Source organism: Lissotriton helveticus, chromosome 11 (assembly GCF_964261635.1).
Source record: "Lissotriton helveticus chromosome 11, aLisHel1.1, whole genome shotgun sequence".
NCBI classification, from domain to species: domain Eukaryota; kingdom Metazoa; phylum Chordata; class Amphibia; order Caudata; family Salamandridae; genus Lissotriton; species Lissotriton helveticus.
The window spans coordinates 151,408,740-151,436,585 of NC_136072.1; the positions used below are offsets into that span (position 1 = coordinate 151,408,740).

The 27,846-nt window shown below is 45.4% G+C and overlaps 1 protein-coding gene across 2 annotated transcripts in view; it reads right to left on the reverse strand.

Annotated features, from left to right (window-relative positions):
* ZBBX (zinc finger B-box domain containing) overlaps positions 1-27,846 on the reverse strand; it is a 509,107-nt gene that overhangs the window by 204,290 nt on the left and 276,971 nt on the right. For both annotated transcript variants that reach the window (XM_078665923.1, XM_078665922.1), the window contains 2 exons: positions 25,041-25,150; positions 15,289-15,368 (listed from right to left, as the gene is read on the reverse strand). In XM_078665923.1, the coding sequence (XP_078522049.1) occupies positions 15,289-15,368; positions 25,041-25,150 (190 nt within the window). The remainder of the gene's footprint in view (positions 1-15,288; positions 15,369-25,040; positions 25,151-27,846) is intronic.

The following is a 27,846-nucleotide window of genomic DNA, read 5'->3' on the forward strand; positions in this document are numbered from 1 at the left end:
TGCTTTGATGATGCCCCCACTACCTGCTGAACTGGCCCAGTAGTGCTTACTGCTCTGTCCCCCGGGCCCCTGAGGAAGGAGGGCCCCCTAGGTCCCTGGAGCTGCCGGGACCCTGCGCTACGCAAGTGCTCCGCAAAGAAGCGCCCAGAAGGGAAGGAGCATCTGGGACCCCGCCACCCAGGAGGTGAGGAGTGTTACCCTGGGCCTGCTGCTGGGACTGTCCGCCCCCCTTTCGCTGTGCTCCTGGACGTGCTGGGCCTGGAGGAGGCAGCTGCGTGCCAAGCGCTATAATCCTGGAATCGCTGTGCTGCAGAAGCCCTGGGTAGTCCTGAAGTGCCTGAACTGTACTGCTTGCTGTGTGTGCCTGCAAAGCGCTGCTTCAACCAAGCGCTGGACTGTTGGAAGGGCTGCCTGGCCCTGGATAAGTGCTGCCTGCTAAGCGCTGTGATCTAGAAACGCTGTATGAGGAGCTGGGCTGAGGAGAAGCGCTGTGTGGTGGATAGCGCTGCGCAGCTGGAAGAGGCTGCTTTTGTGTTCCTAAGCGCTACCGCGCTAGATCCTGCCGCCTCTCAGCCTTGTACATAGGGCAGGAGCCAACGCCACCTCCGCTCGGGGAGCAGTGTCTGCGTCTGTCTGGTGAGGCCTCGAGGCACATTGTCGGTGCCTGCCTCCGACCCTACTGCCCAGGAAGCCCAGAGCGAGGAGCAGAAGCGTGGAGACATTGCCAAGAGCCCGGTGAGTGTGGGGCTCAAACAGACAGTGTTGGGGGGTATATCGGGGCATACTGTCGGTGCCCAACCCCCGGTGCAAGCATTCCGTGGTGAACTGCCGCCCCCAGGAACAGTATTGTTCTCCAGGTGCCCCGCCTGGCAGCGGGCACCTGCAACGTTGGGCCAGTAGACCCAGGACAGAGACTCGGAGGTGTGGGCCCCGGGTGGTTCAGGGACCTGGGTTGTGCCTGCAGTAGTGAGTTGCCTGATTCCAGGTCAATAGGGGAAGTCGGGCTATGGAAGTTTAGCTGCAGATGGTCCTGCCTCATGTGTGATACCACTGTTGAGGGGGGAGGGGGAATGCAGTTCTTGGGTGCCTAGTGTTTTTATGTCACCGAGAGGTGCTTTTGAGCCCCTATTCGGTTAAGGATGGGTGCTTAGGTCACTGCGCCCCTACTCATGATTAGTTGAGTCAATGTGGATTTGTGCTCTGCCATTCTTATGAGCATCGTGATTCCTGCCCAGGGATAAGGCTCCTGCCTGACGCCCAGAGGCCCCTCTACTGAGGTTGTAGGCCCGATGTCAATGTTATGCACCCATTGTTTGTTTTCTTGCAGGAGGTGCTAAGGCCAGGCCGGCTGTGTTATACCTTGTGTTATGCCCACTGTTGATATGTTATGTGCCAAAGGTATGTGCCCCAGGGTGGGCGTGATTATGCCAGCCCAGGCCTGATATTACATTTGCATGTCTAAGCCAGTTGTTAAGGCCAGGTGCCGCCTGTTTCTTTTCACAGGAGACGCGGATGCAGGCCCTGTTGTGTGGCTATGCCTCCATACCTAGTGTGTATTTTATGTCTAATGCTTTAGTTTACGTCTACAGCTTACGTCTAGGTGAGGCCAAGGATTAAGACCTGAGTTTGCCCTGCAATATTGACCTTGGGCTTCAGCATTGGTATTTCTTTCCCTCACGTATTCTCCTAAGGTTTCATACCAATGATAACACGTTTTTATTTCAGCCATGGATTCACGGACTTAACTTTTTATTCCTGCCAATTTTCCCTTGTAAATAATCCCCCTGGTATACTTTGCTGTGGTGCCAGTTGGCGCCCCATTGTGATTACTGTTGTTATTGTGTTTTACCTTTGCAGGTTGGAGATAATACAAAACGTATTCTTTTTCCAACCAGAAGTGGTGTTGTGTCTCTTTTGTGGTGTGCCTGGTGTGTCGTCTGTGGGTATTGCGTCAATGCTTCACACATGTCCTCTGAAGTTTGGCCTGCCCGCTTTGCTCCATGCTACCCCCCGTAGAATTAGCAACCCCATTTCTGACATTGGTGGCGAGCGGTGGGATAGGACTTGTGTTTGCGCAGTACCACAGCGGCCACAGGTTACATTGCAAATAAAGCCCTGAAATGTAATCACAGTTTTTGGGGATTATTGTTTGGCTGATTATTGTGTTTTCTTTATCATTATTGCTGCCTCCTGAACAGTGTTTTTGAATCGTGTCCCCTTGTTGTACTGTGGGTGGTGTGTCCAGGGTGTACCTCGCCACGATGGGGTTAACCTATAAGGAGGAGGAACTCATGGAGTACACCGAGCAGGAAGTTTTGTATTTCTGCAAAGAGAGAGGGATACCCCCAGTAGGCAACATTAGAAGGAAGTTGTTCCTTTACGAAGCCCTCAAGAGGGGGGAACCCTTAGAGGTAGGTGGGGACCTGTCCGATTACCCCTCCACGTATTTGAAGGGTGGATTTGGTAGAGACCAGAGGGAGGGCTCCGAATCCATAACCCTGGAGGGTGATTACTCCGATGAAGAGGAGGAAGAGTTTGATAGGGCGGAGACGTCAGTAGCTGATGAGGACACCATAGATAGGGAGTCCCGCACTGGGTCCAGTTCCGTGGGCACTGCCCCATCCCTTTCCCGGTCCCCGGAAGAGTGGGTAGATAGAAGGGAAGAAAGGGAGCATCGGCTGGTGCTGGAGAAGCTCAGGCATGCCAAGGAGCAAGCGCAGCTGAGGGTGGAAGAGCAGAGGCTAGAGACGGAAATGGTCCTAGCGCAGGAGAGGATGGTGGAGAGGGTCTTCGCCAGGAAGAGATCAGCTCAGGTGGGTAGGTTGTCCCCTGAGAGTGGTTGTATTTGTGGTCTGGATTCACCAGTGAGGGTGGGATCCAGTGGTGGCAGCAAGAGTGGTTCCAGTGTAGGTAGTCCCACTCCCCGAGCCCAGGAGACGGTGCCTGATTCCCAGGAAGAGGGGGACGGGTTAGTGTTCAGGGGCAGGGGAAAGCTGTCCCACCAGTCCTGGAAGGAGTTTGTGGAGCAGTGTTGGACTGTATTGGAGGATTGGTTGGTGGATCGCACAGTGGCTGATGGGGAAGGGTTGTTCCAGGTAGTTATCAAGGAGCGCCTGCTACGCAGTTGTTTTCCGCGGTTGAGGCACCACTTGTTGCAGTGTAGGTTCTCAGACCCCAGGGAACTTGCACGGGAGGCAGACCTTTGGGTAAGTGCCAGAGAGTCTGAGAGGGCATTGGGGAGTGATCCTGAAGGGAGTGGTGCAGGGATCTTCCGACCCAGCGAGGCGGGAGAGGTGAGGAGTAGCCCAGCTAGGTCCCAGGATAGTGAGAGGGTTGTAGGGCCTCACATCCTATCTACAGGAAGGAGTGAGACGGGGAGGTGTCCCGAGGTGCCCCAACCGCAGTCACAGGGCATGGGGAGTTCCAAAAGGGGACCCTAGGTTGGGAGCCTGTGTTGTCCTGATGTGCCTTCCAGTGAAGGGGATCCCCTTGTGTCAGGAGAACCCGGAGTATCTGTAATCGGAGCTCCAGTGGTTCGGGGGTCTGACCAGTCACAGGGTTTAGATCCCGGGCTGGGGTTCCAGGTTCAGGGGTTGCCTGACCTGGAGGGTGGGGTACCTGTAATTAAGGTTCCTATCGGTTTGAGAGGGGGTGCAGAGGGAGGAAGGTCTCTCCTCTGTCACCGGCTCAGCCACAGGGTGCAGATCCCGGCTTGGGTGGCCAGGTTCAGGGGATGCCTGACCTGGCGGGTGGGACATCTGTAATCAGTGTCCCCCCAGATTTGACTCTCAGGGGTACTACTCCAGTTAGGAGGACGCGGAACTCTGGGAGGGGGTTTAGGGGGAGGGAGGACTCACCCCTGTCACCGGTTCAACCTGAGGGTTTCGACTCCATGTTGGGGAGAGCGAGGTGTTCTGAGGGTGCCCCGCATAGGAGGAGAGGGCGGAACCCCAGAAGGAGAGGTAGGGGGAGGAGAGCCTCGCCCTGAGTGCTGGTCAGCCTGAGGGTTCGGACCCCAGGTGGGAGGACCAGTGGCAGTTTGGTAGGAGGAGAGTAGTCAAAGGGTACTACGGGCCTGGGGCTAAAGCCTCCCACTCTGTGAGAGAACGAGGGCCAGAGACTTCTGGATGGCCTAGAGGCCAGTCCTGGCCACATCCCACTAGAGAGCTTCAGTGGGGTGGGTTGGTTGGTGAAGGGAGGGTTGCGAGAGGAAACCAGTGGGTTCCAGAGTGGAGAAGAAACTGCAGGTGCTCCTGTAGCTGCGGGCCTGCGTCCACCTTTTTCCGCCCCAAGCACGGAAGCCCATCAAGGTAATGATTGGTGTACCCTGGCTTTTGGCTGGAGGGGAGGTGTGTTGGACTTGGCCCTTTCCCCCTAAATTTTTCGCTTTCACCCCCCAACATGTAGGATGTCTCCCCCATGGTAAAGGTTACTGAATAGGCCATGTGAGGTATGAGAAGCCCTGTGTAATGTTAAATGCAATGCAATAGTGTGTACATTTATTTCCCCCCATTGTAAACATGTACCCTGGAGAAATGCTGCATTTGTGTTTTGCACTTGAAATGGCTGCCATGGCTGTGCGTTGTGCCACCTGACTGCAGGAGGTTAGCGGTCTACTTGTTAGGTACCCAGCCACCCCTGCATTTGGAGAGAAAGCCTGGCACCCAGGGTGCTCTACTCCTCCCCCTGAGCCAATTAGAACTAGTTTGCCTGTCTGAGGTGGGTTAGCGGTTTAGTTGTCTGGTACCCAGCAATTCCAGGTTTTGGAGGGACCTTCTAGAAGCTTCAAGCCTAGTATAGGTAGAGCAGTAGAGTTGTCATGTGCAGAGACAGAGCTGGGACAGGAATGTGAGGGGACCTGCTGCAAGGGGATACCGCCACTTGGGCCTGTGTGCTGGGCCCTGCACCCATCTAGGACCCCCCTACTGTCCCCAGGGCTTGTAAAGCCCCACTTTAAGAGTTCAGGCTGCCGTGTGGGAGGAGGGCCACGCTGCGGTGGGGATAGTGAAAGCCTACCACCCTGCTGTGATGATGCCCCCACTACCTGCTGACCTGGCCCAGTAGTGCCTACTGCTCTGTCCCCCGGGACCCTGAGGAAGGAGGGCCCTCCTAGGTCCCTGGAGCTGCCGGACCCTGCGCTATGCAAGCGCTGCGCAAAGAAGCACCCAGAAGGGAAGGAGCATCTGGGACCCCGCCACCCAGGAGGTGAGAAGTGTTACCCTGGGCCTGCTGCCTGGACTGTCCGCCCCCCTTTCGCTGTGCTCCTGGACATGCTGGGCCTGGACGAGGCGCTGCGTGCCAAGCGCTATAATCCTGGAAGCGCTGTGCTGCAGAAGCCCTGGGTCGTATTGAAGTGCCTGAACTGTACTGCCTGCTGTGTGTGCCTGCAACGCGCCGCTTCAACCAAGCGCTGGACTGTTGGAAGGGCTGCCTGGCCCTGGATAAGTGCTGCCTGCTAAGCGCTGTGATCTAGAAGCACTGTATGAGGAGCTGGGCTGAGGAGAAGCGCTGTGTGGTGGCTAGCGCTGCGCAGCTGGAAGAGGCTGCTTTTGTGTTCCTAAGCGCTACTGCGCCAGATCCTGTCGCCTCTCAGCCTTGTAAATAGGGCAGGAGCCTACCCCACCTCCGCTCGGTGAGCAGTGTCTGCGTCTGTCTGGTGAGGCCTCGAGGCACATTGTCGGTGCCTGCCTCCCACCCTACTGCCCAGGAAGCCCGGAGCGAGGAGCAGAAGCCTGGAGACATTGCCAAGAGCCCTGTGAGTGTGGGGCTCAAACAGACTATGTTGGGGGGTGTATCGGGGCATACTGTCGGTGCCCAACCCCCGGTGTCAGCATTCTGTGGTGAACTGCCGCCCCAGGAACAGTATTGTTCTCCAGGTGCCCCGCCTGGCAGCGGGCACCTGCAACGTTGGGCCAGTAGACCCAGGACAGAGACTCGGAGGTGTGGGCCCCGGGTGGTTCAGGAACCTGGGTTGTGCCTGCAGTAGTGAGTTGCCTCATTCCAGTCCAATATGGGACATCAGGCTATGGAAGTTTAGCTGCAGATGGTCCTGCCTCATGTGTGATACCACTGTTGAGGGGGGGGGGGTGCAGGTCTTGGGTGCCTAGTGTTTTTATGTCACCGGGAGGTGCTTTTGAGCCCCTATTTGGTTAAGGATGGGCGCTTAGGTCACTGCGCCCCTACTCATGATTAGTTGAGCCAATGTGGATGTGCGCTCTGACAATCTTATGAGCTCCGTGATTTCTGCCCAAGGATAAGGCTCCTGCCTGACGCCCAGAGGTCCCTCTACTGAGGTTGTAGGCCCGATGTCAATGTTATGCACCCATTGTTTCTTTTCTTGCAGGAGGTGCTAAGGCCAGGCCGGCTGTGTTATACCTTGTGTTATGCCCACTGTTGATATGTTCTGTGCCAAAGGTATGTGCCCCAGGGTGGGCGTGATTATGCCAGCCCAGGCCTGATATTATATTTGCATGTCTAAGCCAGTTGTTAAGGCCAGGTGCCGCCTGTTTCTTTTCACAGGAGACGCGGATGCAGGCCCTGTTGTGTGGCTATGCCTCCATACCTAGTGTGTATTTTATGTCTAATGCTTTAGTTTACGTCTACAGCTTACGTCTAGGTGAGGCCAAGGATTAAGACCTGAGTTTGCCCTGCAATATTGACCTTGGGCTTCAGCATTGGTATTTCTTTCCCTCACGTATTCTCCTAAGGTTTCATGCCAATGATAGCACGTTTTTATTTCAGCCATGGATTCACGGACTTAACTTTTTATTCCTGCCAACTTTCCCTTGTAAATAATCCCCCTGGTATACTTTGCTGTGGTGCCAGTTGGCGCCCCATTGTGATTACTGCTGTTATTGTGTTTTACCTTTGCAGGTTGGAGATAATACAAAACGTATTCTTTTTCCAACCAGAAGTGGTGTTGTGTCTCTTTTGTGGTGTGCCTGGTGTGTCGTCTGTGGGTATTGCGTCAATGCTTCACACATGTCCTCTGAAGTTTGGCCTGCCCGCTCTGCTCCATGCTACCCCCGGAGAATTGGCAACCCCATTTCTAACAAGCCTCAATGGACAACAATCTAGAGGCTCAAATGGGGAACCCATCAGAAAAGTAAGAACTAACTTTAAATCCCACTGAGGCATGATAAATAGAGTGGGAGGAAACCTGCTAGTGAAACCCTTAATAAATCTCATGACTATAGGAGACTTAAACAAAGAGGGTTGGTCTGGCAAGCAAAGAAAGGCCGACAAGGAATACAAGTAGCCTTTAACAGTTGCTACTGCACAACCCTGATGAGCAAAGGAAAAAGCAAAACTCAGAATAGTAGGCAAATGGGCCTATAAAGGATTAATTGATCTCTCTCTGCACCTTTTGACAAACCTGGCCCACCTACCAGAATAGAGAGATTTGGTGGAGTGTCTTCTGGCCGATAATATAAGATCCACCACATCCAGTGGGGGAGAGGGAGAGAAAGAACTCAGGTTGCCCCGTTCAATCTCCAGCCATGAAGGTGCAGACTATGGAAGTGGGGGTGTAGAGCTTGCCTCTGTGACTGAGAGAGGAGGTCTGCCCTGAGAGGGAGACGGAGCGGGGGTGTGATGAGAGGTGAAGGAGGTCTGTGTACCACACCCTTTTTGGCCTATCCGGGGCGATAAATATGACTTGGGCACAGTCTTGACGAATCTTCCTCAGAACCAGAGGAATCAATGGGTGGGAACGCTAAAGAAGCTGTGAGTCCCAATTTAACTGAAACAGGTCTCCCAAAACTACCCACATCGCATAGTGGAGACTGCAGAACGAGGGGCAGTGCACGTTCTCGTGAGAAGTAAACAGGTCCAACTGAGAAAATGCTCACATCCTGAAAATATGATGGAACACCTTTGGATGAAGACGCCACTCGTGATCGGCCGACTACTACCGACTGAGACTGTCCGCACATACATTCAGCACTCCGGTCAGATGATTCGCAATCACGCAAATCTGATGGTGCTGAGCTCAGGACCAGAGCCACAGAGCCTCTCTGCAGAGACAATACGATCCTACTCCTTCCTGTTTGTTTATGTACCACATCGCAGTAGCATTGTCCGTCAGGACCTGAACTCACTGACCGCGAAGGGAGGGAAGAAAGGCTTTGAGAGCCAAATGTATCACGCGCAATATTAGAAGATTGATGTGAAATCATCTTTCCTCTTAAGACCAAAGGCCCTTGATCTCCAGATCCCCAAGATGAGCTCCCCGCCCCAGAGTAGGGGCATCCATTATCCCTGTGGCTAACGGAGAAGGAGGTTGAAACGGCTTCCCTTGAGACAGGTTGCCTGGAACACTCCACCATAACAGCTCCGCTGCAGTGTCTCTGGAGATTCTGACTGCTTCCCTGAGATCCCCATTGTGTTGAAACCACTGCCTGTGGAGGCACCACTAGAGTGCCCTCATGTGCCAGCGCACATGACTGACCAACAGGAAGCGAACGTACTGAGCAGGCACAGACTTTCAGGATTGGAACAGCCGCTCCATCTTGAAACATCGGAATCATAGCTTGGATATCTAGAATCCTCTGAGGAGGTAGGAAAGCATGACTCACAGTAGGGTCCAGTACTGCCCATATGAACAGGTTGCGCTGAAAGGGCACCAGGTGAGATAAGGAAACCAGATGAGATTTGGATACATTTATCAAAAAACCCATGCCAAGCAACAGCCCTGTTGTTACTTGCAGATGATGAAGCGCCATCTCTGGCGACTTTGCCTTGAGCTGCCAGTCATCCAGGTAGGGGAAAACAGGAATCCCGATCTTCTAAGATGTGTTGCTACCACCACCTTTGTGAAGACCCGTGGTACAGGAGGACCGCAAGCTGGTAGTGTTGAGACCCTACCATGAAACTGAAATGCTTCCACGGCTCCAGGATGTGAATGTGGAAATACGCATCCTGTAAATCGATCAACACCATCCAGTCTTCCTGCTGCATCGCCAGCAGACCCTGAGCTAGGGTCAACATCCTGAACTTCTCCTGTTTGAGGCAAAAATTCAAGATCCTAAGGTCTAGGATCGGTCTCAATCACCCGTCCTTTTTGGAATCACTAAATACTGGGTAAAGCATCTCTGACCTCTTTCCTGCTCCGGAAAAACCTCCATCACACTTTTCTGTAGCGAGGACAGGACCTCTTGTTGCAGGAGCAACAGCTGGTCCTCAAACACCAGCCCTGGCGACAGGGGAAAGGCGTGGGGAACTACAGGAAGGGAAGGGTCTACCCATTTACTACAAGATTGAAAACCCAAAGATCTGATGTAACAGAATTCCAATTTTGTAGAAAATGGCCCATCCAACATGCTCTAGGATGTGGTATCAAGAACTGATTCTCTGTGGAGCCAGTTGGGGAAATAGGAGAGGAGGAGGAGACTTATTTGGGAGCAGAACTTCGCAGATGACCTCTTCCCTTCTGTCTGTATGTCTTATAAAGAGGGTTCTATTGTTGATGCTGCTGTCGGGCCAGAAACTGAGCAGCCTTCCCAAAGCCCTGAAATCTTTGGTATCCAAAACTTCTAGGCTGAGAAAGCAAATCTAAAGGCCTAGTGGTACCTCTACTATCTTTAAAACACTGCAGTGCTGAGTCTGCCTTGGTCCTAAAGAGTCTAGAGCCATCAAAATGAAGATCCAACAGTGTGGACTGAACATCTGGAGAGAAACCTGATGCTCTCAACTAGGCGTGCCCCCTAGTTGCCACCGAAGAGTCCAACACCCTAACAATCGAGTCACCGTGTCCAGTCCATACTGAATAACCTGACGGGTCGCAGCTTGAGTGTCCAACAGCACCTCTCCGAAGTGGCCCTGGACATCTTCTGATAGTTTAGGAATCACATCCTTAGCTGGGTCCATCATCGCATGGATGTAGCGTCCCAACAGGTATGTAGCATTAGTCATAAAGCCATACTGGCCGATGAAAATAAATTGTTTAGCCAACTGTTCTAGTTGTTTTGAATCCCTATCCCCCAGAATGGATGGAAAGGAACCTGTGGCTTGTTTCAAGGCTTATCCCACAATGGGAGTTATGATAAAAACGCTGGATCTCGAGGCACAACTTTGTATCGCCTTGCCACCGTTCTGGATACAGCTGGGGCAGACATAGTCTTTTACCAAACTTCCATGATGGATTCCGTCAAAGCTTCACTGAACAAAAGGAAAGGTTTCATCACTGATGAAGGGGAGTCAAGAACCTCCGTCAGAATGTTCAATTTGACCTCTGCAGTGAGCAACTGTAAATCCAGAAGGTCAGCATCTTTTCTTATAACAGAATGGTAGGAAGAAACTTCCTGAGAAGGAAGAGGTTTGGGAGAAGAGAGTCCCCACTCTGGTGATTTATCCAGCCCACTACCTTCCTGAAGCCCTTCAAAAATCAAGCATGGGATACAGTATCTTCCCTTCCCTTCCATCGCCTCTTCCTGTTGTCTTGGAATTCCTCCTCTCCCAGAAGCCTCTGAGCCTCCCTTCTTGAACATATCTTCGGAATCGGAGTCGGCAGCGCAAGACGCGGCGCCGGCAACATTGGAACCAGAGTCGATGGAGGCCCTTTAGAGACGGCTGGTCGTGCCGGAAGTAGTCGAAATGGCGACAGACAGGAGCCCAACGGCGCCGGAGAATAGTCCATCCTTCCTCCTGAAACAGGATTGGCGTCAATAATGTCGGCATCTGGAGAGGCCAAGTCCGAGTCATTGGCATGAAAGGCATAAAGGGTACCTGAGCATAATGATGGGGTACACCCATGTTTAAGGAAAGCGGTCCCACGGAGCCACCAGGTGCACCGGATGGGTTAACCGCCCTGACAAACAGCCCATACACTGCATTTAAAAATGCAAAGGATCGGCACCTGGAGCTGGAAAAGCTGTGTACGGATCTGGAACTGCCTGATGTGGAACCGCCCGAGGTAGCAAGGCTGGTTCTGGCTGTGGCACCGGAGACACCGGAGCCGGGGGTAGAGTGGCCAGAGGTGAAGCACTTGCCTCTCTGGGCCCCAGAGAGCACCTCAGAGTCGGAGAACACACCGGAGTCACCTGCGCCGAAAGAGAATGCCAGATGTCATTCATCATGTGACACCATAGTGCTGGGGATCCCAACTTAGGTGACTTGTCTTTAGAAGAGCAACGCTTGGAACTATGATGCCGCTTCTTCTCACATTTCCGTGACAAATTCGAGGTGTGAGGAGTTGGCGACTTCGACCTTGACTTTGTCCTCTTCCAACCCCTCTTCTGCTACTTCATCCAAGCCATTAACAGTTTCGCTTCCCTCTTAAGGGCCTTCGTTTTCATACGGCAACATGATGAGCATCCCTCAACGTTGGGTTCAGACGAAAGCACCAAAGACAATCATTGTGAGGGTCCGTGATGGACATATGTCCCCCACATTCCCTACAAGGTTTGAACCCTGACTTTTTCTGAGTAGCCATCGCACTGCTACAATTACAGATTGACAGTGGTTAACAATGTTAACCACAAAGAAATGGAGAAAAAGAAAGGGATCTGGCGTCAGCACACTAGCAAGGTCTTCTTATGACTCCGATGACGTCTTGTGCAGTCGCGAGTGGAGCCGTACCATTGTACCAAAGTTTCAGTGGAATGCTGCACAAGGGGTAATTCAAAAGGTGAATAATCCACAGGCAGATGTATCCATCAGAAAATAAAGGCACATCGAAAAATGTCCAAAGAACATTATTACAAAGGATTATAAAGGACTGATAATGAAGAAACATGATTTGTACTTTGTGTTGAAAATTTAAGAAGAAAGTATTATGAAAATGTCAGCATGAAGAGAACCACTGACAGCAACCCTAACACCAACGATAAATGCAATCCTTAACTTGAACTCTCACACATCAGTGCCACCATTAGGGGAGCCAATTATCAGCTCAACACTCTAAGAGAAATCAAACCATTCTTACCTCCAGAGGACATCCAGTCAGCAGTCCAATCCCTAGTTATCTCACGATTGGAATATGGTTTGATGACCCTAGCTGGGCTACCTAAAACTAGTTTGGCTCCGCTTAGAGCCACTCTGAATGCTTCTGCCAGACTCATCACGGGCTCCAGAAAACATGACCATATCACACCTCAAATTAACTGACTATCAATTGAAGTAAGGATCCGTATCGAGATAGCCTGCCTGACGCGAAAGGCTATTCATTACAACACCCCCGTCTACCTTGCAAAAAAACTTGAGCTATCTGGCTGTAATACTCTTTTGAAACCACCTACATTCATAAAGAAAAGAACTCACAACCGTGCCTTCTCTGGTCTTGCTCCAAGAATTTGGAACACTCTTCCTCCCAAGATCAGATCCAACCCATCGACTGCTTCATTAAAAAAAACATGTGAAATGGCTGCTCCTGAATGATTATCATCAGCAATAGCCCTGATGCCATTTCCAATCTACTTCCATCTCCTGTTTGACCATTCTTTTTACCTTTTGTTCTAAATGTGTTATGTTTCTCATCACTTGTGCTTTTGATATACTACTTTGCAGGTACTTTACAGCTCCCACTATTTGGGCCTATACCTTGGATCACCTTTTTTATTTCATCTTCCCTGTGCTCCCCCATGACCCTGTTATTTTCAGGTACTTCTTATGTTTCCATTTTGTACCGTACTCATGCTTTTTCCTCATGCCAATGTATGTTCCTTTCAACAGCGCTCTGATACCCGTATGGGTCATGTTCGCGCTTTATAAAACATTTCAAATAAATAAACATCTAGAGTCCTAACAATAAACGTAGATATAAGCGCATCCTAGAGTATAACCCTAACTGAACATAACGTTACTCAAATTGCGTCCTTGAACTGATTTGATCTTGGGCACGTGGACACAAACAAACCTTTCTGCTCAATTGACTGTAATATAAATCCAAACCAGACAAGTATACTTGGCTAAAAATGTCTGCAGCTGGGGAATGAGAAGGGAAGAAGCACAGGGGGACATGCAGGGAATCAGAGGAAGCAGATCTCTGACTATCCCTTAACCTATGAAGTTCACTACACCCTTTGGTACCGCTTAGAAACAAGGGGAAACCCAGGCAGGTGTAGCGCACCTCATGTATGTCAGGACTACCTTCTACAAATCTACACACATTGACTTGGAAGGATTCAGTGGGTAAGTAACGACAGTCAACACAGGCTTAAATAAGGAGAGACAATAGACAATCTCCCCATAAAAAGGCAGATAGAACGAAGACTGTACTCCTTAACTTCTGTGGATTTCTCCCCTTGCCTACTTCCCTTTGGCTTGACCTGGGCCACATGTATAACAATTACACACAACGTACCCTTGTGGGCTTGCCAAATGGCCAGGGAGGAAAATAGGAATCTGTGATCATGCCTCCGTTGGGTTTTTTAATCTACAAAGGTTTTCAAAGTGGAAACAAGACTCAAGGTCTCATGTTTGGTGTGCAGGGTAAGTGATAGCATTGACTGTCATACATTTAAAAAACTTTGCATCCAGAAACCGAAAGGTGTTCTGTGTTTTTTCACAGTTCATTTATCACTTGCTTCGTCGTCAGCCTATAAAATCAGCAACAACAAGGGCATAGGTTTTTTTCATAATAGGCGGAAAAACACTGGTGCTCTCTCCTTGATCAGCTTTGGAGAATCAAATACTTTGTCATTCCCAAAGGGCATAAACATTAGAAATCTTGAAATCTGGGCAACTTTTTTGAACCAAGTTGTCTTTCAAAAGAGAATTTCACTTTCTTTTCCTTCAGAGAGGACTCACAGCTGTTATTATTGGACTTTCATCGTCGTAGTCTTTCAACCTGTTCAAGAGTTTCTCTTCTGGCCAACTCATCCAACTTTTGAGTCAAAGAATTACTAAGGTCCAGAAGTAACGATTAAGCCGCGGCTAATATCTGAGGGTTGCAAACATCCTCGCTAAGACAAGCACTCTTGCAAAATTGTGACACAATGATATCAAATAAATAAGTTAGCTAGCGGAAAGGCTTATTAGTTTCCTCCCAAAAAGACACAGGGACTCAAACACCATGAGCTAGAAGAGAAGCGTCGCACCCCTGAAGTAAAGTATAACTGTTCACAGTGCCAGCACAGTTCAACATGGTGCAACCCATGACAGCAAGGCACACAAAGCTGAACACACATAGAAGTATGCCTGCCTACCACTACTTAAAGAGGGAAATAGGTACAGTCCTGATGATGGCTCCATAAGTCATAACAAGTTGAAACACATCGACACAACAAAATACATTATGATAACAGTCCAAAAATAACCGCTAATGAAATCCTCAAGGCGAATACAGAAAATAATAATATAATTGACACTGCAAATTCACCATAATTCAAAAATAAAATAGTGGCATTCAAATGGTTTGACTGTTTTTCCATCCTCCAAAGATGATAGGACCTGCCACAAATTAATTGGTAAATGTAAAAAGACCCGAACTTTTCAAAAAGGGTACTATATTGGTAGAAGTCAACCTCCAAACCGCTTTCCACACACCACAATTGAACAAAATTGCTATGAAAATGTTTTATATTTTAAAACTTTGATGAGATTAAATAGGTAGACTATAGAAAGCTTTTTGCTTTAATTCTAATATGAGGTGGTGCAATCTGTTGAGAATATTATCAAAAGGAAATGCCAAAAATACAGAAAAAGAAACACAACTAATCCATGTATTCTTAACAACGTTATTCCTGTCTACAGAGTGCCCTCTTGAATTGTGACCCCTGCTCAAACAATTGTTAGTGCAGCACTCACAGATATTAGTTGTGCAACATTCCTCACACCTGGCAATGCAAGTGCTGACAAGTTAGCACCATACAATTGTCTTGAGTAAACCAATGTATTTTGTAGGAGGGTTATTGAGGCATCTGGCATTTCAAGTAGTGGGGATAAGAAACAGACACACGTTTCCCAATCAATTTTCTATATAACAAACATTTATTGCCTTTCACTATGCGCTTAGAGGAAATCTTAATATAAAGTAAACATCCCAACAAAAAATTTAAGCTACCCAAAAATGCAAGAGCAGGAAGCATTTAGGAGGTTGACAGCAGAGCAGAGGGAGGCAAACATACATAGCAATGCTAAATAAAATGAAATCAAAGGATTTGGATAATGCTAAGCCCTGACAATCAATGATGTCAATCAGTGGATCCGGAATAGAACAATATTTTAATAACAAAGGCTCAGGAAAATGCATCTGAGGTTTGAGCTGTGCAATTACATAATCAATTTTCAGAGGCGAAGAGCAATAGGCATTCGAAAACTATTTTTCCTAAAAAAGAAAAAAAAGTTTACCTATTCACAGAGGATGAATCACTGGAGTGTGGTTCATGAATCAAAAAGCTACTGGATTCCTCTATGTTCTTGTCCAGCTCCTAGACAAGAAAAAATAGAAATAAATATAGATAGTCAAAGAGATCAGTTATGCCTAAGAGAAAGCAAACAGGTTCGAGATGGAGAATAACCTTAACATTCAAAAGAGTTATGCGTGGTTGCTCTTGATTTTTGTCATGGGTATATCATTTTAGTAACAAAGTACAACATAAATTACATAAGTGTATTAATTGACTAGCCATTTCAAAATCTATAAGGAGCTATTATATATTAATGTATTGATTACATTTCCCAATAAAATTCAACATTCTTAGAATATTTCCCCCCGAAACAAGCTTTAGCAACAAACAACTCCAGGTGTGGATACCAGCAGCCCCACCCTCCACCCTCCGCCATGGAATTTTCCCCAGGTGATTTCAGATTTTTTATCATTGGAATGTTGGGAGCTCCATTTGAAAAAATGGAGTACTCCAGGCCTCCAATGGCCCGTAGAAGCCCGAAATTCCAACATTCCAATGTTCTCGTTCACAGCTATTGCTGTGGACAAAGGCCTTACGGAGCCTGAGGGGTTTTTAATCCCCTCGGACTCCGTGAGGCCTTTTTTTTATTTGTTAGAACGTTCTGCCCTCTAGTGGTGGAATGTTCGAATAGCCTTATAGCCCTCAGTAGCTAGTCTATACAGGCATTGAAGACCAGCTCCCTTGTTACAGCTTAAACACTGGAGTGGGCCGTTAATGGCCTGTATAGCCCACTACGATGGACTATAAGGCTATAATACATCTTGATTATTAAAACAAACTCTTAGACATAATCAAGAATGTAAGACCACAGCATGTCAGATGCCAATGTCCCTAGACTTTTATACTGATCAAGGTCTGCAATTTCTGGACACACATCCTGGCAACAAGTTTGTTTGAAATAAAACTGTTGTCATGGTGCCCTTATTTTTCTTGATATTAACAACCCCGTGCTTTCCAATGAAGTCAATGCCATGTGTCTTAAGGCACTAATATCTTTAAACAGTAAACTTAATTTTCACCAAAAAGGCACATTTCAGCCTAATCAACAAATATTTCATGTCAGGTTCCAGCTATAAAATCAAGTTCCAAACACCATAATTTAAAATCAAACAAAGAGTAAGAGGCTGAGCGATCTGCTGTAGAATGACTTATTTTTTCTCGAAATCCAACAAAAGCAAGAGAACCTTAAGAAAAAAAAGACACGTGTATTATTTCTTTCTTAATATAATGCTTTCCTGTAGGAGACCCTTCCTCTTCCCTGCTCCAAAATTAGCTATGCAGTGCTTGTAGTGTATACTCAGATTATGTCTGAGGTTTCGATTAAATTCAATTATTCATTATTATTAGAGGCAGTCTTTAATTATTCTTTGACCTATGGAAAACCCTCTGCTGTGCTCTGTGTCCCATTTTATTGTCAGGCAAGACCCTGAGTGAGCACCACTGTAATATAACAACGCTGCTATACTATGGGTCTATTCATAAATCATTGTGGAAAGTTATTCCACTTTAGTATTTATGTACGTACCTTTGCCAATAGGCCCCAAAATATCCAAAATGGGCCAAATACTGGGATATTCAGGTAATATTTATATACAATTACCACAAATAGAAAAGACAGTGTCCTTTTTGCACTTTTAATCTTTCAAGTTGTAGTACTACCAGCCGCGTTCCGTCCATACAGCTTGAGGGGCCACACCCGCACCTTTGTCCTTGAAAGAAGAGCATCTATAGGTTAAACTAAGGTCAAGTGACAGCCACTCTTCTTGATCAGGTCAGGCAGTCAGGAGCTAGACATGTGCTGAATACACATGCTCCTGGCTCTCGGAGCTGAAATGTGCCAGGCTGAGGATTTAATACCTCTATGGGTGTAAATTCCTCAGCCTGGCACTCGTGTTGAGGGTGAGGGTCACTGATTGCCTCAGACCTGGACACTTCACTTTTAAGCCCTGAAGTGCAAGGGCCGAATGTCAAGCAATGCCACTTCGTCACAGAGTGGGGTGGTGTTAGCAGTCTCATTGAGCCAACCTACTCTGTGAGGATTGAGAGACTGCTGCTTTGCCCACTGGCTGACCTACAGTCAACCAACGAGTGCAGGCAACAGTTCAAACTAAACCCCCATGTAAAGTGCTCTGTCTTTATCTAAGATAAAATGGTGCTGTCAGTTCCGTTAGTATACCACCGCTTCCGGGAGGGTTGGACAGGAAAGCAGGTCACGGGCGGGGAGCCGCGAGTGCAGAAAAAGCCACCGCGTGAAGTACACCCGCGCCACCCTCACCGAAGGGGCATCTTAATGTCCCGCTTTTTGTTGCTATGATTGTTTCTGCAAATGGCATGAGATGACATGGTTAACTGTTGTGTGATTATATTTTTTTCACACATTTTCTTAAATTTTATTAATTTTCACATTTAGAGCCTCCCGGGAGGGTACGCCTTAGTGCGCGCACACCACCGGAGGACTATTTATTAGGTCCTGAAGAAAGCTGAGCAAAATGCAATAAAACAGCAGAAACATGTCGACCGATTTTTAGGACTGGGGTTCCGTAACTCAGAACCTGTCTAGTCCACTCACTATTTTTAATCAATGCGGGTTGGCCATCATTAAAAAAAATTTTGACCTGGTTACAACCTCTGCATTTTTTAATTTGCACTGACACCACACGTTTAGTCACTTTTTGATTTGGGCACTGTTCCACTCACCACATCCTGCTCCGCTGTAGTCAGGCGTTGTAGCACGCTAGGGTGATACTCGGTCACCCTAGCGGGGACCCGATGATGAAGCATGTCACCAACTAGTGGTGAGTGAGGGTCCTTCTAAATGAATAGAGCTTCACCACTGTAGATTACTAGCTCCAGAGGGTGAGAGGCGTACCAGTTGGTATACTAACGGAACTGACAGCACCATTTTATCTTAGATAAAGACAGAGCACTTTACATGGGGGTTTATTTATTCATTTATTTAACCTTCACCACACGTTAAGAGAACCGTGGTTATTGTTTTTCAAATGCTTGTGCCTAGTCACTCCTTTGTTGTTTGTGTATGAATTAGCCCGGGGTCCAGGAGTGTCTACTCATACCCTCCCTCTCTTGTTGCTGATATAACAGTTCAAACTATCCTGGGTGCCGAGGCTTCCCTCTCTACAGTGAAGGCAAGTTTTATGTGTGCATGTATGCATGAATGTATGCGTATTTGTGGGTGAGTGTCGTGAATGGGTGTGTGTGTGTGTGTGAACCTGTGAATGCATGCATGTGAGTGAATGTATATGTGTGTGTATGTGTGCGTGAGTCTCCCTTGCCACCCTCTGTGGCAAAATTAAATTTAGTAAATCCTCTGACAAAGAGAAATATCCTGGCTACTCATAAACGCAGGCCACAATTGATAAAACACAAAATCATGTGTTTCTTTTACATCTTTCTATCAATTTAACACTAGAATATACAACAAATTACTGCACATCCACGAGGAGGTGACATTTAAAAACAAAATAATAATAACCTGATGTATAGCATTTCAAACTGTGCTTGGGTCTCTTTATGGCATGAATTTAGTTTAGAGAGACAACAACTTTTGCACAAAGTGTAAGTACAAAACAGATCAAGGACACTGGACTGGGGTGGTGGGGAAAGTTTGTATTCCATTTTGCAAATGTGCAAATTTCACAAGGCATTGTTCAATTCTGGAATAGGCCATAAAATGTGATGTCAGAATTCAGAGTCAAAATGAAGCTCTGAGGTAAAAATACAGGCCTAGAGGCAAACATTTGTTCTGGTTGGGTTTCACAACATGTTAGTAATATAACATATCAAGAAAGAGGTTGAGAGAAAACATGTATGTTGATTCCAAGAACCGAAAAGGTAGTCTCACACACACCACTAGAATCTTAGAGGCAGAAATGCAGTCCAAGCTCATGGGCGAGATCCTTTCGAGGTGGAAAAACCCGGAGAGACAATCTCCATTTACAGTGACTTAACATTTTAATCCTTATAAATATTGAAACATTTCACAAGATCTGGGTTTTCTGCATTGTCTGCATAAGCCATCTCAAAATACTAAGAACAGTCTGAACAATAAAACAGTTACTAAATTAATACTTCCTACGCTTCATTAGTGATCAAGTAAAAACTCAGTTATTTTTAAATGTCTCAAACTATTTTCTCTTTTCAAAAGTACACAGCTTATAAAGTATACAGTCAATCAGGCGTTTGTATAGCGCGGCTACTCACCCGTAAGGGTTTCAAGGTGCTGAAGGTAGACATTCCAAGCCACTTTGGGTTTAACTAGCACTAACCCTATTCCAGGCTATAGACAAAACTCCATAGTCATCTGGAGTCTGGGATGTGAGGGCAATACAAACAGACTTCATGCTTTCAAGGACTTTTTGACAACACAGGCTGCTTTTTCAAAATCTGTTTGGATGCAACCATTCTTACATCCGTATCCTGAAAAGTCACTTTTAACAAAGGTTGACATGCCACAGTGACCTCAATTTAGGTGTGGAGAAAGATGCCTGCCAACTGTTAAATTGGTGGCATACAGACATCTATGCTATTGGACATTAGCTAAAGCTGTCAAAGGCAGGGGACAGAGTTAAAATACAAGATTACAACCTGAATGCAACTCAACCAATGTGTGCAGAGAAGCAAATGCTATGAAGGGTTACAAAAAGGGAACATAGGATCATACCGATGAATTTGGCCTATATAAAAATCTTGATTATAGATGATTTCTATGAGAACGAACCAATTTTGCATGGATCACGTCTTTCTTTTGCTTTACAAATAAATCAAATACATTTAAATAACAGTTATCAACAATGTGTCTGGCTTCGACAAATGATCTCTATGAGTCAGAGTATTAATTTGCAGGGAAAAGCTACTCCATTTGGGGATCAGATTGCCCAAGAGGTTAGACTCAAGACTGGTCTGTGTTTAAATATTATGAAGATAAATGTAAGACAGAATTGCTGTTGCAGACCCCCAACTTGAATTGGTGGTTTTATAAGCAGATTTAAAGAAGGATACAGAAAAAAAGACGAATTGCAAATAGATGGAAAGTAAAGCAAAACGGTTCAAGAAAGAGCAAGTATTGAACATGAGCTGAACAGACAGCTCTGTATGAGAAACACCAAGATGGGAATATAGACAGATTTACTGAAGTCATCAACTTGTATGAATGCAAAGTTTGAAATAACTTCTGACTCGGCGATGGGGAATCAGACAAATTGCTTTTAAAGTCAGCCAGGGCTATTCACAAAGGTAAGTTACACTTAAAAAGTCATTTACATGTGTAATTTATTGATAACGTTGGAGAAACATTTCTACTTTCGGCTATTCCCAAAAACTGAGTGTAAAGTTATTCAAAAGTGTAGACGTAAACATGTCCACTCCCTGAAAAAGGGGTGTACCCAAATTTATGAATGTAAGTTACTACTATCAAAAATAAATACTATAGTAAGTCCAGTATTGCATATAGCCAGTCACTGATACTGCAACACCCTCCCACACAAAATAACGGAGGTAGGAACTTAAAATAAAATCCCAGAAATAAAGTTAAATTAAACAAAATTATGTAAAACTGTTATATATAAAAAACAAAAATTTAATTTGAAACAAGATATCTGAAAATAGTACACATTTACTAATTATTTATAAAATATTTTAATAACGTTTTCAAATAAAAAATGAATGTAACATTAATTTATTATTACAATATAATTAAACTACTTCCATTGAATTCTAAACATCACTTTTAATAATTATTAATGCATTAAAAATAAATGACCTTAAGGTAAGAATTTATTTTTTATGTAAAAATCAGAAACATAATTTTAATTTAACTTAATATATTTAAATAAAAGATGCAATTCAAAATTAAATAGTGCAGTCATATTATTTTCTTTTGTTCTAAATTAATAATACATATATACATTTATTTATATATATATATTTAGCATACAAATTTGTTTACTAATTTTGTTTTGAGTTAAATAACTTTTTTAATTTCCCCTATATTTTACTATTGTGGTAGATATAGTTTCCTCCGTTTTTTGTTAACTCTCTACTTCCCTTATTTTCTATGAGAGTGTGTTACATTACCAGTGGTTGGCATTGTGTGGTGCTGGATTTACTTCAGCTTTGAGCTGGAGTAACTTACTACTATTTTATTTCCCTTTTTGACTGTAGTAATTTAGAAGTGCAGTTTGCGAATGGCAATGGGCCTACTCTTGTGGATGGGTGCATGCCCCTTCCTAAACCCCTCCCTAACCCTTCCTTACTTCGTTATAGCTATTCTTCTCGTTTCCAGCCACTCTCCCTGCTTTCTCCCACATTTACTAATAAGGCCCGTAAACCGGCCGTAATGCATGCTCCCATAGTAAAATGGAAGGTGCGGTTCATTCCTGCATGCCGAGGCAGGCACCTCAAGGTACCTGTCACAAGGTGCAGTGATCAACATGGGGGCGCCATAGATGCCCCCTCGGCCTCCAACCGGAGGCCATGCACCCAAGGGGGCCCTGCTGGGGGCTCCCCAAAGACATTTTCTGACATGGTTTCTATGTCAGACAGACCGGCATGGAAACCATGTCGGAAACCGTCATCGTAATCTCAAGGGCGAAAGTGCCGCCCTTGAGATTACTAGCCACATTCCGACTGGCTGAAAGGTTTACCGAGCCCGACAGAAGCCAGCTGGAAAGACCAGTCAAATTCCTTTCCCACCCCCTCCATCAAAATGAGGCGGTCAGGAAGGAATCCGACCAACACATTACGATGCAGTTTGGTAGGCTCCGACCAACAATCGGAGCCTTCCGAACCGCATCGTACTCGGCCCCTAAGTAGTGAACTTCCAGGGGAGGTTGAAATGTACACTTGCATGTTTTTGAACAGCACTTAGTAGTGTTTTATTAGCTCTATTGTAGTACTACTAAATATACTACAAAATGTAATTTGTGAATAGGCCCCAATGTTTTTAAAGTCAAGGTGTTTACAACTGACGGCCCTTCAGAGAAATGTATATATTGCTGCAATCTACCAATTTCTTTGTGTAAAAAAATGGACTTGCCAGTAGATCACGCCAAAGCTAATTCAAAACTTGTGAGCACTGTGATTCATCACTAATTCACTCATCACCAATTCACAGCACGGGAGCTTCATTTAATGACCCGGACTCACAAAGTCATTTTCAGACATAAACATGTTTATGGCAAAGAATGGCTGGACTTACATCTAAGTAGTCACAAAAGTATAGCAAACAGGTGTAATTATTATTATTATTATTATTGTTTCCAGTTTTATATAGTGAATTGGGCACAAGGGCATTACAAAGCTTTTCATAAGCACAGGATTACATTTAAAATTTTTAGGCACAGGGCAGATTAAGTTATTTTCCCAGAATCACAGTATGTTGAACTGAGTCCGAGACTTAAATCGGAGTTTCTAGTTCCGCAGCTCTGCTCGTTAGGCTACTCCTCTTTCCCAATATACACGTAATTCTAGGTTATGACTCCATAGAATTCCACAGAGTAGCTTCCTTCGAAAGCATAGGAAGAAGTAGTGGGTGTAACATGGCTTTGCCTATAGAGTTTGTGGGCATTCACAAACTCCTCACAGATTTTTTCCCACCCTTGAGATGATTGAAAATGTGCTCCTGCTGAGAGCTTGAGTACATATGCTTCTGGGGTCAGAAGAGAAACAGAATGCAATTGGAACTGCATGCTCAGTATAGTTCCGTGTTGATAAAATGCCTGTGCCTGGAAAATTCACAATAGAACTAAGAACATGCCTGGAACTGGCACCGTTTTTAGGTGTACCCCTGGAAGATTTGTGAATTAAAAAAACAATAAAAGTATATTCAAGCAGTAGTATCAATCTCTAGGGGCACTTTTATACTTTTTGATGATATGGCCCTTCTTAGGTCGAGCCTGGGCAGCGCATGCGCTGCTCTGCGAGCCATGCTGTATTGGAGTATGTACTTGAAGCCCCACCCACTTCCGTCCACATTTGTCATTGGCCTGTGTCATTTTCCTTTGTAAATGCTGGGGTCTGATTCGTTATTAGGCTTGTTAGTCCCTACTTAGTACTGCCTTGTCTTCATTTGTAACCTCCCATGAGGACTGGCCCTTTCACTTCAGTTGTTTCACAGTACATCTTCTTACGTGTATTTTCTTTAATGAGTTTCTTTTACTGCAGGAGGGTCTCTCATTCGCAGGTGTGATCATGGGCTTGTTTATTTAACTCGCAGCAAACAGGGAGCTCTTCAGGGGCTATGGGAGACAGAAGGGGGTAACTCAGCAATACCTTCAAGCATTTGGATTACAATGGGTCTCGCATTTGCGAGAATTTAAGCTACTGGCATTGTAAATGACAATGCCTTTTATTTATGTAATAAAAACCAAAATATTAATAAAAGGCATAGTCATTTACAATGCCGATAGCTCAAACTTGCGTAAATGCGAGCCTATTGCATTGCAGATGTTTGTTATGTATCCCATTTAGGTCAACAAAAGTAAGTGCTTCTCAGTTGTGTTGTCCTTTGCACATAACCAAACTCTCTTAATAGCTCAAAGGAAAAACTAGCTAGAAAAAAAAATATATATACATTTGTGAAATTGATCATTGGCTGAAGACAGATCAATCATATGCAGAGTTTAGAAGTGAATGCAAAAAGAGCAATTGATGGACAAAATGCAGAACAATGTCATACATTCACCTCAGTACAGAGATCTAGGCCTAAATCCATCGTTTTTTTGCTCCCCGTGCCATTTCAGTTTGAACCCAGCCATATGCAAATCAGTCTTGACCCTGAGCCCAATGGGAACAGTCCAAACTGCCAGGCCAGGTCCTTCCTGGACTGGAAACAAGCATCCTAGGACCGGTTTCAGGGTTTCACTCCTCATCAGCCAAGAAAGCTTGACTCCAGTGGCGTGGGGCGCACGAGACCCACGTCTGGGCCCTGAAACCGGTCCCAGGATGCTTGTTTCAGGTCCAGGGAAGACCTGGCTTAGCAGGTCGGGTTGGACTGTTCCCATGAGGCACAGGGTCAAGACTGATTTGCATATGGCTGGGTCTAAACTGAGGTGGCATGGTGAGCAAAAGAACAATGAATTTAACCCAGATCTCTTGACTGGTATGGTAAGGTACGTTTATTAAGCTTGATTAATTAAAACCATTGCATACATAGACTTTAAAAATAATACAGGTTGTGTTAGTAAAAAGTTACACAATAATAAATAAAACATTCCACTTTGTTATTGTGCATACAACTATTAAGAATATAACGCAAAAAGCTGTTTCATCAACAGTTGATGCTCAGTCTAAAAAATAGTTTGGCAAAAATTGACTGGGGGTGAATGTTTAATTTGCTCTGCATTCGTCCGTCATCAGTGTGCCTTTTGAGTTTAGAGGTGAAAACAACAAAGATTCCAAAGATCACACGTTATGTGGTAGCAGCATAATTCATTTGATTTGCATTGCCTGTAAATGATCACGGTGCAAAGCATGAGTGAATGCTCTAAACCTGGACAAGCACTGAAAGTGGGAGCAATAGAACTACCACCAAGGCAATCGGAAGTGAATTTACAGTAATTTAACAAAATATTTACATGAAAAGGAGTGGCAAATGTATTATTCTACAGTTTAATTCTCCAACTGAAAAGTATGCAAACTATATAAATTGCACATTTCTGTGCTTTTCTACTGTACCTCATTTACTTCTGTGAATTTTATAGACGATTCGGGTCTCTCAAGGTTCACGTCAGATGATCGTGGCCTGAAAAGAGCAGCATATTGGGCGTGTTCTTCCATTTCATCTTCTGGAATACAAAAAAAAAAACAAATAGTAACTAGTCTGTGATTCAGTTCAATTTATACTGAAGTATATATGTGTATTGTATTATTAAACACATTAATATTTGTTGTTACCCTTTCGCTGTTCATGGTGTGTTTTTCACCCCAGTGTTACTGCGCTGTTCACTGTCACTAGCACGTTCGGTGCACACTTGTGTGGTATGGTCACTGTATATAAAATTGTACTGTAGTGCTGTTACAACTACCTACAAATATTATTTTTCCACCTAATCAATTCTGTTGTGGTCTCGATTCTTTTGTTCCCTCCTTTGTGATGTGTTCTATTATTCTAATTGGCCGCTCGGATGACTTCCAGTTGAGACATTGTTGTTTTGTTCCAGGTTGAAAGAAGCATTCACAAAATTAATAAGTCCTCAATTAATGTGCTGACGCAAGCAAGCACAGAAACGCACAATGGCAAGCTATTTTCTGTTATGTCGCAGGGCCGCCAAAAGCTCCAAAGGGATCGAACGTCAATTCTCTCTATATGTTTATTTAAAGTATAAGGTATTCACTAGGGCAGCCCTAAAAATGAGAGACATGAATTGATGTGCAGAATCATTTTATGTCATTTAACATTAAGTGAATGAACTTGGAGCAATCTATCTGTACCGTATGTGTTTTCTATATAATCTGCAAATACTTTGTATCACTTTTGAAGACTTAGAAATTGTACATAAGACCAATAGACAGTATTCTGCAGCATGACTTTAGCAAGGTATCAGAACGAATACCGGATATGGAAACTAGGGTCTCCATAGTGGAAGATGAAGTATGTTCCCTCAGCGGCGCTCCCAACGCTAAGGCAGAGGAGCGTCACCCCACTGAGTGTAAAAGGAAAAATGTAATTATAATAACGCAACATTAATAACGTTGTTATTATATTTTTATTTTTCTGTATGGAGCCCGAGCCAGGTTAGGGCAGGGCGGGTCTGGGCTGTGTCACAGGGAGAGAGAGGAGGAGCGGAATAATGTGCACCATAAGTGTGCATGACGGTTTGGCCGAACATCTTCAGCCAGCCAAACTGTTATGCACACTTAGACTTTCTCCATCCGGCTGCATTGCGCAGTCGGGTGGAGAGAACATGCGCAGGCTCCCATTCTATGTCTGAGTGCCAAACCAGGCCACTTAGACCATTCACAACACTGCTGTGATGCTGGTGACAGCAGCGTGGTGATTTGCTTAGGTTAGTCTGGGAGCCTATGTACTTCCGTGCTGCCAGGAAGAGAAGCGTAAGTAGGAGAGGTGGTGGCCTTTCACAGGTAAGTGAACTTTTATTTTTATTAATCGAGCCCTCCCTTGTCGCTCTTTCACTACTTTGCCAAACGGCCGCAACTGCCCTCAGACAGATAGAACTATGCGAAGCTGCGAGAAAAGGCACTATGGCTCAAGAAGCGTGTGAAAATGCAGAGGGCAGATTTAGAAGAGCAACAATCTTTGCCTGGTGGGGGTCCCAGAGGACCTTGAGGGCATGCCCAGAGCAATATTTCATGCAATGGTTTAAATCCTAGATCCAGGCACACAAAAATCCTCCTGCCTCATACTAGAAAGTGCCCATAGATCCCTTAACCCCCGCCCACACCAGACTACCGATTCTTCAGCTGCTCAATTATTCGACAGAAGCTTCATTCTCGGTGCAGAACGTGAGCATCAGTCGACCTTACTGGACTCTGCTCGGATCATGATCTTCCTGGCTTACACTTTACGCGTCAAGTAACAATGTCGTACATTCCTGGAGGTGAAGGCCAAACTCGGAGCAATGCAAATTAAATACACACTTGTAGACCTGACAGCCTTAGGGTGGTCTTCTCCCCAACATTAGGCCTTTCTGCTCCACTTTTCTGACTTCATTTTTGCTGTTATTAGGACAAATTTTACTACTGCTAACCAGTGCTAAAGTGTTCGTGATCTCTTTCCCCTGAACATGGAAATCTTGGTTCATTCCCAATTGGCATATTTAATTTACTTATAAGTCACTAGTAAAGAGGTAATCCCAGTACCCAGCGTTTAAAAATTATATGTTACTAGTGGGCCCTTTAGCACTGATTGTGCCACCACTCTTTAACCATGTCTTAGACCCGCCATTGCAGAGTCTGTGTAAGCAGTTTACACTGCCATTTCGACCTGTCAAAATAAACCTCTTGCCAGGCTTAAACAGTCCCTTTTTATACATATAAGTAACCTCTAAAGTAGGTCTTGGACAACCCAAAGGGCAGGGTGCAATGAATTTAAAAAGCAGGACATGTACTTTTAAGTTTTTTATTTCCTGGTAGTGAAAAACACTTAAATTAGTTTATCACTACAAAAAAGCTTCCATCTCCTACAGGATAACATTAGGATTATCTTATTACAATTTATCAATGTAATTTCCGAATGGGAAGATATAACTGATCCACGTTTGTTATCTCTGGAATCCTAACTTAAAATCCTAATGTATAATGAAGTTAGATTTTAAATTACAATTCTGAAAATGTCACTTTTAGAACGTTGACATTTTCTTGCTTTATCCATCCATTATCCATTTGGTGGCCAAGTCTGTCTCTGATCAAATGACTGGGTGTATTTGGGATTTGTGTAGACAACCACACACAATAGGAGATGAGGTGTGACTTGATGGGCCGTCCTGGAAGGATGGGAGGGAGGAGCTGGGCACAACCTCGC